The 10,571-nt window shown below is 37.5% G+C and overlaps 1 protein-coding gene across 1 annotated transcript; it reads right to left on the reverse strand.

Moving 5' to 3' along the window:
* Positions 1 to 388: 388 nt before the first annotated feature.
* LOC141433175 (D-2-hydroxyglutarate dehydrogenase, mitochondrial-like) lies at positions 389 to 9,357 on the reverse strand. The gene is made up of 9 exons (XM_074095084.1): positions 9,176 to 9,357; positions 8,832 to 8,979; positions 8,562 to 8,759; positions 7,482 to 7,675; positions 5,718 to 5,886; positions 5,354 to 5,483; positions 3,151 to 3,307; positions 2,182 to 2,347; positions 389 to 827 (listed from the first exon to the last, which is right to left on the reverse strand). Exons 1-9 carry the CDS (start codon positions 9,275 to 9,277, stop codon positions 571 to 573), a joined length of 1,521 nt encoding a protein of 506 aa, XP_073951185.1. The 5' UTR covers positions 9,278 to 9,357; the 3' UTR covers positions 389 to 570.
* Between the last annotated feature and the right edge of the window lie 1,214 nt (positions 9,358 to 10,571).

A 10,571-nucleotide genomic window follows, 5' to 3' on the forward strand; every position in this document is an offset into this window, starting at 1 on the left:
TAACACCAACCTTATTTTATCCATTGCCATTTAATAAAATGTTTTGTTATAAGTTTCGAATTTGTCCATTTGAGATGAGTGACTATGCGTGTTAGTTGCGTGAGCGTTCTATTATTCTGAATCTAATTGCCGGATAAGCATTGATTGCTGTGCACTTTGCGAGCCAGAATTGCTAAAGTAAGCCACATCTACCATTCAAACAGGCTAAGTGCTAATTTAATATTCAACACAGTTTTTTGAAAATGTTTATGCAGTGCGGGATTTATTTACTTGATGCAATTAGGAGAATGTTTATAATATTCCATTGTATTTTGTTGCAGTGATATTATGAATGTTATAAGAATAAATGGATATTTTAATAAAAGTCATTTCAATAAAACCACACCACTGTTTTATTTTGTTGAAACTTTATTTTTAGTAAATTTGTATAAAAATATTACTTTTTACAATAAATTAAAAACCGATAATAACCTGTTTAACCAAAATTTAAAAATAATTAACAATGCAAAGTATTTTTTAACAACAAACATACAAAATATTTGTTATATGATCTTGTATCACAATAGCATGTTAAGGGTCTGGCAAAACCTTGTATGGGTTCAGAATACCGTTGGGATCCATCAACTGCTTGAGTTCTCTCATGAGACTTATAGCCCCCTCGTCCTTGCTGTAGTGTATGAAGTGAGGTTTCCGGAAGCCGACTCCGTGCTCTGCACTGATGGATCCTTTGAGCTTGGACACTTCCTCGAAGATAAAAGGCTCCAGCATGTCTGTTGCTTCCTTGCTGTACTCTGGGACAGTCACGTTGATGTGGATGTTGCCGTCGCCTAGAAATTGCGAGGTAAGTTGTAAATTATTCAGCGTTTGTAGGAAACCTTACAAGAATACAGGAAGTAGCCTATGGTAATTAAAGTAACAGGACATTTCTTGGAAAGTACATGGAACGCTTTCCACGCGAGTTTAAGGGCCTACGCTAGCTGGCGCGGTTTACACAGAGCGGGACGCCTATTGAATAACCTAACCATAAAAATATCATTTTTAATACAAGCTTTTTTTGCTTTTTGTTGACTGTACTTGCATTGTCACCCAAACTACATTTGCATACCAAATTTCAAGTCAATGCTATTAACCGTTGAAGAGTTCCGTCCTGCGGAGACGATCCTGGCTGGACTACCAGGATGTCACTACAGGATTATGGTATTGTCACGCGATTTACATAAGTATTCCAAATTTCAAGTCAATCTGACTACTGGAAGTTGGTCAAATTTAACATGCAAGATTTGATTACAGACAGACAGGCAACGGTGTCCCGGTGTGAAACTAAATAAAAGCTTGTAATAGTACATTGTGTCTTAAGGGCGGTAAGCAAGGAATTACGAACGAGTCTATTAGAAGCCCGAAGTCGAAGACTGAGGGCTTTAAATTAGTCAATGTTCCTAATTCTAGTACCGCCCGTGCGACATACAATGTTTTTCATCACATTTGCGAGTAAAATTGTATATTTGTAAAAAAAAACTAATATTTTTTCAAAAATTGCCGATACCGCTTGCTGCGCTCTTGGCAGCGCCAGCTCCCCGCCCGTCGGCAGAACGGCACGACACGAACCTCGCAGTAGCCCTACTGACCCTATACTACACTACGAAATTTAAAACTCGAATCTCGTATGTTGCCATTCCGCTGACGCCTATCTCACTTAATACGCAAGTGAAAGGGACGGCGCGACACGAACTTCGTCTTCCCAGTTTTGTTGTAGCCCCTCTGTGTTATGATTTTTTACGTTGGCACTAAGTGATGAACACTGTATTATTACCTGTGCTTAGGTAGATTTTATCACTTTATCGTAAAATTGCATTTATATTTTCAAAATAGAAAGTACAATATTGAATGCTTTAATGTTATTTTGGCTATCATAAAATATACGTTTTACCGATTATTTACAATTATATCGGAAACCGAAATCATAGAGCAGCACTGTTCGTTTTATGCTGGCCACATTATTTTTATATTTGACATTTCAGACTGTCATTTTAGTGTCTAGGTTTCAGAAATAGACTATAGTCGCTCCTTTTTTGAGTCGCGGGAAATTCAAAATCACCTTCGAAAAGGGGTCACGTGAGCGACTAGCGACTGCATATGGTGGCACACTAACTCATTTGAACGTTTTTTTTTTTCAAAACTCACCGACATGTCCATATCCGTACACTTTGACAGCCTTTCCAGCCATGCGCTGGCGCAGTACGGGCACCAAGTCGTAGTACCGCGCCGCCGGGATCGACACGTCATACTTGTACACGTACCCGTCCAGCAAACCCGCGCCCGCTATGCTCTCGCGCAGGTTCCAGATCGTCTGAAACGGACACATTATGTGTATAAACCCTTTATTGTACATAAATAAAAAAGCAAACACAATAAGGGGTTTCCGTCAGGAATATCGCTAGATGGCGTTAGTATAGTGAGACGTTGCACGTTGCAGCCTTGCTTGCAATTGGCTAATTAGGTATAGACCAATTTCAGCCCTACGAATATTATAAATGCGAAAGTATGTCGTCTATTTATTTGTTATCTCTTCACGGTTAAACCGCTGAACCGATATTAAAATATATGAAAATTACTTAGATAATGAAAACCACATGAAAACTTGGAGTCTCTGGGAAGGACATAAGATAGTTTTATCTGGTAAAATCTAGTAAAGATAATATAATTGAACAAATACAAAAAATCCTTGCATATTCCCTGGTACCGCATTACAACGAGAGCAGGCGGGACAAACAGTAAAAAAGCGCGTTTCAGACGGTTGTAAACCAACGTCCCAACACGGGTGACCTTGCTTGTTGCCATCCATGTCGACAGCAGCTGTAAACCAAGTAATAACATGACCTTCAACGTCCTTGTCAGTGTTCTGGCATTATTGTAAGAAGAGTATATTGAGAAGTGTCAGCTGTAGCGCTGCTTGGCGTCGCTCTTAGGGGCTGGGGCCAAATAGCATATGCTGACGCTGACACCTATTGTCACAAATTGTAACTAGCAGACTGTGTTTTGTGGCAATAAATGTTTTTTTTTTTCTTTCTTTCTTGGCAAACGGGCGCGTATTTGCAACCGCAGTTGGGACGCTGGTTTACACTCGTCTGGATGCGCTTAATTTAAGCCCACCTGCATCTTAGCCGGCTCCGAGGTGACGGTTCCGTCTATGATCAGCCCGCTGCTCATCTCCCGCTCGAGGAAGCGAGATAGTTTCTCCGCGTCGTGCGTCTCATCGCTACCGTGCGTTTCCACTAATACGTAGAATGGGAAATCAGCTATCGGGTTGCTGGAATTAATGGTTAAATATAAAAATAATAGCACACTATTGTGTAGACCTGGAAGTAGGTTATTGCTGGCTGCACTGAGTATTCCTGCAAATGCTAATGCGTTTCGAACTAATTTAAGAGTTCATTTTCAAAGTTTTTTTTTAATGTCTTTTTTTGTGATACCTAGTTGGGTCTGTGTGACATAGATACATATGTTTATGTGAAAGCGGAGGAGGTAGGCCAGATAGGATGCTTGGATAAAAACATGTCGATTGCCTGAACGTTACCTACACATAGGTTAAATTAATGGTAAGTACTTATTGATTTAATTTAGTCATTTGTTAAAAAAGTTTTTTGTTAAAATTTCTTTAATTACATATTAATAAAAAAAAAATTACTGTATACAAAATAGTTTTATGATTGTACCTATTGGGTGAATTTGGGTGTTTGTAAATACACACTTAGAATTAGGTAAGTACCTACTATCGGTTTGAGACACATAAGTGTGTTATCTCTTATGGTAAATAAAATACTTCTTATTTATCTTAGTATGATAAGGGTGCTTAATGTGGCATAACATTACGTAAAGATAAGTGGTCGTTGTCAACTCTGTATCAATGTAGAAATGAAGTTTGTCACGTTGTTGCGAAATCCTATTATGATAATCGTTGTTTTATTGCTATATTTACAGACTAGTTGTGATACAGCAGAAGAAAGTAGGTATGGAGAAGGCGCATTTGACTTTAAACTTATACAGAGTGTCCCGTAAGTAGTACGACAAACTTAAATAAGAGATAGACCTGCCCAACCTACCAAATATAAAATTGACCTTAGTAAAAGTCTCACCGTTTTCGAGAAATTTAGATTTTTCTGAATTTTTGAAAAAGGTTTACCCGCCCCACACTAAGATTTCAAGTTGTGATATTCGGAATTGATTATTTTTTGCGTTTATTATTATTGAAAAATAATCTTTTATAGTTGTGTTATCAGATGCAAAAAGCATTTTGAAAAAACTATTGCAGTTTTTTATTTTAATTTAAGTTTTGCCTGTTCTGAAATTTGGTCAAGATTTGATCTATCACAGTGAAAAAAAGCACATGTCCACTGTTTAACTTACTAGCATAAAAACATGTCCATTTAATGGACATTCAAAAATGTCTATTAAATGAAAAAAATCTAAATTTCTCGAAAACGGTGAGACTTTTACTGAGGTAATTTTTTTATATTTGGTAGATCAGGGTTACTCAAAGTAGGATACGCGAACCCCTAGGGGTTCGCTATTCGACGGTAGGGGGTTCGCGACAAGGTTTAGGTACGTGACTCCAAAAACCACCAGGCTGCAAGACTAGCAAGATGATTAAGATTGGTTTTTGGAGTCTTTTTTTATTTCAACTCCAAATTTGTTACTTATTTGTTTGTTATTTGTTGTTTTTTGTTTCAGTTTGTATTTTCGTTGGCAAGATGATTCTTACCTATATTTGTTACCTTTTATTGAAATCCCTACTATCCCTACTAATATTATAAATGCGAAAGTAACTCTGTCTGTCTGTCTGTCTGTCTGTTACGCTTTCACGTCGAAACCACTGAACCGATTTTGATGAAATTTGGTATATAGATATTTTGAGCCCCAAGGATCAACATAGGATACCTTTTATTCCGGTAGAGGGCGCCACCGCGCGATAACCTAGATCGCGCAGACGAAGTCGCGGGCTTAAGCTAGTAAATAATATAGGTACATTTTATTATGATGATGATTGAAATAAAAATAACCTTAGTTTCTCCAACAGTCAATTTTATTACTTTCTTAGGGGGGGGGGGGGGGGTTCGCTGTCGTCTAGAAACTTTAACAGGGGTACGTGGACCCATAAGTTGTACATACCCTGTGGTAGATGACCTGCTCACCAATCTCCTGTTTAAGTTAGTCGTACTACTTACGGAACATCCTGTATACTAAATAATAACACAGATCAGACATGACGAGAAGCAATTTTATATTATGTATTTCTTCTATGCATTTCATCCCCATACATTTTTGATTAGGCTGGATTAGCATTAGAATCACTTACGGCAATTTCAGGTTCTGTACAGTTGAGCTGATTGAATCATTGTCAGCCATTTCAAAGGCAGACAGTATCTCCCCCAGAGACGCTTTAGCACTTTTGTACAATTTGAGTACACTGTCAAAGTCCTTTACACCTGGAAGTCATACACAAGTTAAGCGTCGATTACATAACATTTAGCATTAAATTCATAAACATCAGCATAGCTGTATTGTCCACTTAGTCCACTAATACTGGATTAATAATATTTCAAAAACTACTATTATTTTGGAAACCGTTTTCAGAGTGCTACCTGCTGCCGTTATATCAACCCTTTGCTTATAAGAGCAAGAAACACAATGACACAGTAGTTAATTCAAAAAATGATTACCAAAGAATCCAAGTGTGACAGCTTTCGGCAATACAGGGCAGTGTACTGCGACCTTAGTGACGATGCCCAGGGTTCCTTCTGATCCTATGAACAAGTGCTTGAGATGGTATCCCGTATTGTCTTTTTTTAGTGTTCTAATGCAATCTACTACAGTGCCATCTGCCTTCACCTTTAAAATAGTTTGCAACAAATAAAACTAAACTAGTCGTAGACATGATCCTACTTAGATAATGGCACAAATCAAGTCTTGAGGCTGAATTTTTTACTGAAATTTAATTTTTTAACTCCATCTCATCATAGTTAAATAAAATAAAAATAAAATCTATTTTTAATTTGTTCTGTGCCACTATTGCATAAAAATAATGGATGATTACTAAGGTCCGACCGAGACTGCTTTTTTAATCTCGGCCGAGACCGAGACCGAGACCGAGAAAAAAATATATTCTCGGCCGAGACCGAGACCGAGACCGAGACACAAAAAATAAGTGCTTTTTTCTATATTATCATTTAATTATCTAAAAAAAAACCGGCCAAGAGCGTGTCGGACACGCCCAAGATAGGGTTCCGTAGCCATTTCGAAAAAATTAAGTAATATATATATTTCTAAGAATTTACTTCTGTACAGAATCTTCCAAATTTAGGTATATTTTATACCTTAGGCTGCTATTTACTCTTAAACTACTAATAATTCTCAATCTTAGCCGTTATATTTTTTCCTGTAAATTTGATATCGTTACTATAACTAGTGCCATCCACGATTTTGACAAAATTAGACATTGTAATAAGAACCACGGCACGCGTCATCGTGAATGACTCTACCTTTACCATCCTGAATTTTTTCAAATTTTGCCACCCAAGATTTTAAGTTTAATATTTCGCAAACAGATTACTGAATCGAAAAATCGTCCTGGCGAACCCTCAATGGTTTTAAAAGACCTATCCAACGATACCCCACACTATAGTGTTAGTCGAGAAAATAAAAATCACCCCCACACAAATATTTTTTTACTTAACCACTGTCAGCGTGACTGATATCTATATTCATGCCAAATTAATTACAGCTCTCTAGTACAAACGGTCTCTGAGCATAGCCGCGGACAAACAGACGGACAGACATGGCGAAATTATAAGGATTCCTAGTTGACTACGGAACCCAAAAAATACGCGTTATGAATGAAAAAAAAAGGTTTATTATGGATTAATTAAACGTTCCACCGGGTCCTACAAACAAACTTAATTATCACCAACCATTACCAATATTAATCGTTATCAAAAAGAAAAGAACGAGGTGTCTGTCGCTTGTTACTCTAGTAAGCAAGTAGGTACCATACGCGTGAACCCGGGCGGGGCGACCAATCAAAATCCCAAAGAAAGCTCACCGCGGTAAACCGCGCGCCAATATTTAAATTCAGTGCCGTCGCGGAGTCTCGGTCGCGACCGAGAATCTCGGCTGTTTTGGGCCGAGACCGAGACCGAGATCTCGGCCCGATTTTTGGCCGAGATTTGTTGAAACCGAGACCGAGACCGAGATCTCGGTCGGACCTTAATGATTACACTTTCCTAGTTTAAAATTGAAATAAATTAATTGATGAAAACACTTTTTAATGGATTTCATTGTAAGTTTCAGAGAATATTATTTTTCGTGCGATAACTATAACATCAGAATAATTGATTACAGTCAATTCAGTATATTAGGTTTTTTTAATGAAATGCAATACTATTTTGTTCAACAACTATACAGTATACATAAAATGGTGTACTTACTGCTTCAACTCCCATCAGGGAGCCATGGAGGTTGCCATATCGGAGAAGCCTGAGGCCGCCTGCATTGGTGCTCACATTGCCTCCAATATGACAGGAGCCCTTGGCACCGAGGTCCAACGGCATGATGAGATTTTGCTCCTTCACATAATTGTCCAAAGTTTCTAATATGCATCCTGCTTCACAAACTAACGCACCTATAAGATAAAAAATATTCTGATTAATGATTTCTTTAAATTAACAATTTTGATTTTTGTAAATTATCCCTCAAACTAGTTCTTACTCCGTCGGCGTAGAATTCGTTTATAGCTATCCCACGGACACTATGCAATTTTCCAGAATAAAAATTATCCTGTCCTTCCCTGGGACTAAAACTATTTGTATATACCGAATTTCATCTAAATCGGTTCAGTAGCCATAGATGTGATGAGGTAACAAACAAACAGACTTACAAACTTTTGCATTTATATAAAACTAGTGAGATAGGATGTCATAATAATATTTTTTCAAAGCCAATAAAAATATATGTATGTATGTAAAGTAACTTTTTAAATCATTTATCTCCAGAGACTACTAGAGAGTATTTTTAATCAGTGCTTTTCAATCTGTGAGTTGCAGTAACTTTAAAATTCTCTCACCATTATTTTGCATGATTATGCAATGTTTGTATTATCAACATAAGATAATACAAATTACCATAATGCAAGGTACTCAAGGGATCACAAAATATTTTTCAGATCGAAGGGAATCATGCCATTATTAAAGTTTGAGAAACACTGTTTTAAATAAATTAGATTTCAACAGACTACTTAGAACAAATGCATTCTATTGGGAGAGCACTGAAAAAATACTATACTAATTAATAAAAAGGTTTGTTAACCCTTTAACCGCCATTGTCTGAATTATAAGACACATATTATCCAGCTTGTTTCGCCGCAGTCTTATATTTAAGACAAAATGTCATATAGTTTTGGTGGAGGTGGCAACACAGGCATATCCAAATGAAAATGTACTGGCGTTTAAAAGGTTAAAGAAGGTCATTTTATAGAGTGAACAAGCTGTAGTTAATAATTGATTGCCTACCTGATATTTCATCCAAGCTAATTATTTTGTTCATCAGAGACAGACTCAACACAATTTCATCAAATACAGGAACTGATCCACCAACAAGGCCAGTGTTCCCTCCTTGGGGACATACAGCAAGTTGCCTCTTATTACAGTAGGCTAATATTTCAGAAACCTGTTTTGTCGATTTAGGTTTTAAAACCACTTTTGATTGACCTGCAAACATAATATTGAAATATTTTAAAACCTAAAAAAAATATTAAATAATTTAATGAAACTCAGTAATACCTCTGCAATTCTTAATCCAATCAATGTTAAAAGGCAGAACATCACTCTCTTCTGTGAGCACTTGCTCTTCGCTTAGAACAGATTTAAAAAAATTAACATCATCTGCCTGCACAGAACCAAATTCCTTTCTTTTAACATTGTACTTTGTCTGAAAAACAATACGAATAATACGATTACAATGTGAATTACAACTAGAGGATTATTAAACTAAAGTAAGATATTTGGAATAAGTATGCTAAACCGAAAGAAAGTATAAACAAAAACATTTTTATTGATGCAAAACAAGTTTAGTAAACTGCGCGGCAAGTTGAGTATTTGGAAGCGCATGTTTTTTTTAAACTTACTGCTGATAATTGAGGTAGCACCTGCGATGCTAGACGAGTTTGAACTAAGGCTACATTAGGTGTTCTAACAGTCCTCACAAAAAGAGTAAGCGATTTTATCATTGTAACTTTGTCGGCGACTTACTTCGAAGAAAACATTAACACTATGGTCTGTTTTTTAATCCGAGATACTTACTAAAATGACGTTTCATGTGTTGCCTGTTTTTTGCGTCATAAAAATAGTGATAAATAGTGTCGCAACCGGTTATTACCGAAAGATTTTGTAGGTACCTATGTTATATGTCTAAAATATTAAGATACTAGCGACCCGCCCCGGCTTCGCACGGGCAAAATAAAAAAAGAACCGGCCAAGTGCGAGTCGGACTTCCGTACCTATACAACATTAGACATTACCAAAATTCCGTAGCCAAATGGCAAAAACTGAACCCTTATGGTTTCGCCATGTCTGTCTGTCTGTCTGTCTGTCCGTCCGTCCGCGGCTTTGCTCAGGGACTATCAATGCTAGAAAGCTGTAATATTGCACGAATATATATGTAAATAAAAGCGTGGTGGCCTAGTAAAAGCCGTGGTGGCCTAGTGGTTTGACCTATCGCCTCTCAAACAGAGGGTCGTGGGTTCAAACCCCGGCTCGCACCTCTGAGTTTTTCGAAATTCATGTGCGGAATTACATTTGAAATTTACCACGAGCTTTGCGGTGAAGGAAAACATCGTGAGGAAACCTGCACAACCTGCGAAGCAATTCAATGGTGCGTGTGAAGTTCCCAATCCGCACTGGGCCCGCGAGGGAACTATGGCCCAAGCCCTCTTGTTCTGAGAGGAGGCCTGTGCCCAGCAGTGGGACGTATATAGGCTGGGGGGGGGGGGATATGTAAACTATGCCGACAAAATGGTGGTAAATGGTGGTTTTTTTTTTCTCATCCAACCCTATAGTGTGGGGTATCGTTGAATAGGTCTTTTAAAACCATTTTGGGGTTGCTAAAACGATTTTACGATTCAGTGGTTTTTTTGCGAAATATTCAACTTTAAAGTCTTTCGAGTCCCCCCCCCTCTAAAATCTAAACCGGTTGGTGGAAACATTAAAAAAAAATTAGAATGGTAGTAAGTATATCAAACTTTCAAGGAAAGCTATAACGGCTAAGTTTGCTTGAGAATTATTATATTAGTAGTTTAAGAGTTAATAGCAGCTTAAGGTATATACCTAAACTTGGAAGATTCCGTACAAAATACGAAATCCTTAGAAAAATATTAAGTAAGTACTTATATTTTTCGTAATGGCTACGGAACCCTATTTTGGGCGTGTCTGACACGCTCTTGGCCGGTTTTTGTACTGTGCCTTTGTTTTGCACACACAAACACTACACACGGCACTTATATACACAAATTTTTGACCACAGCG

The sequence above is a fragment of the Choristoneura fumiferana genome, chromosome 12 (assembly GCF_025370935.1).
Source record: "Choristoneura fumiferana chromosome 12, NRCan_CFum_1, whole genome shotgun sequence".
Classification (NCBI taxonomy): domain Eukaryota; kingdom Metazoa; phylum Arthropoda; class Insecta; order Lepidoptera; family Tortricidae; genus Choristoneura; species Choristoneura fumiferana.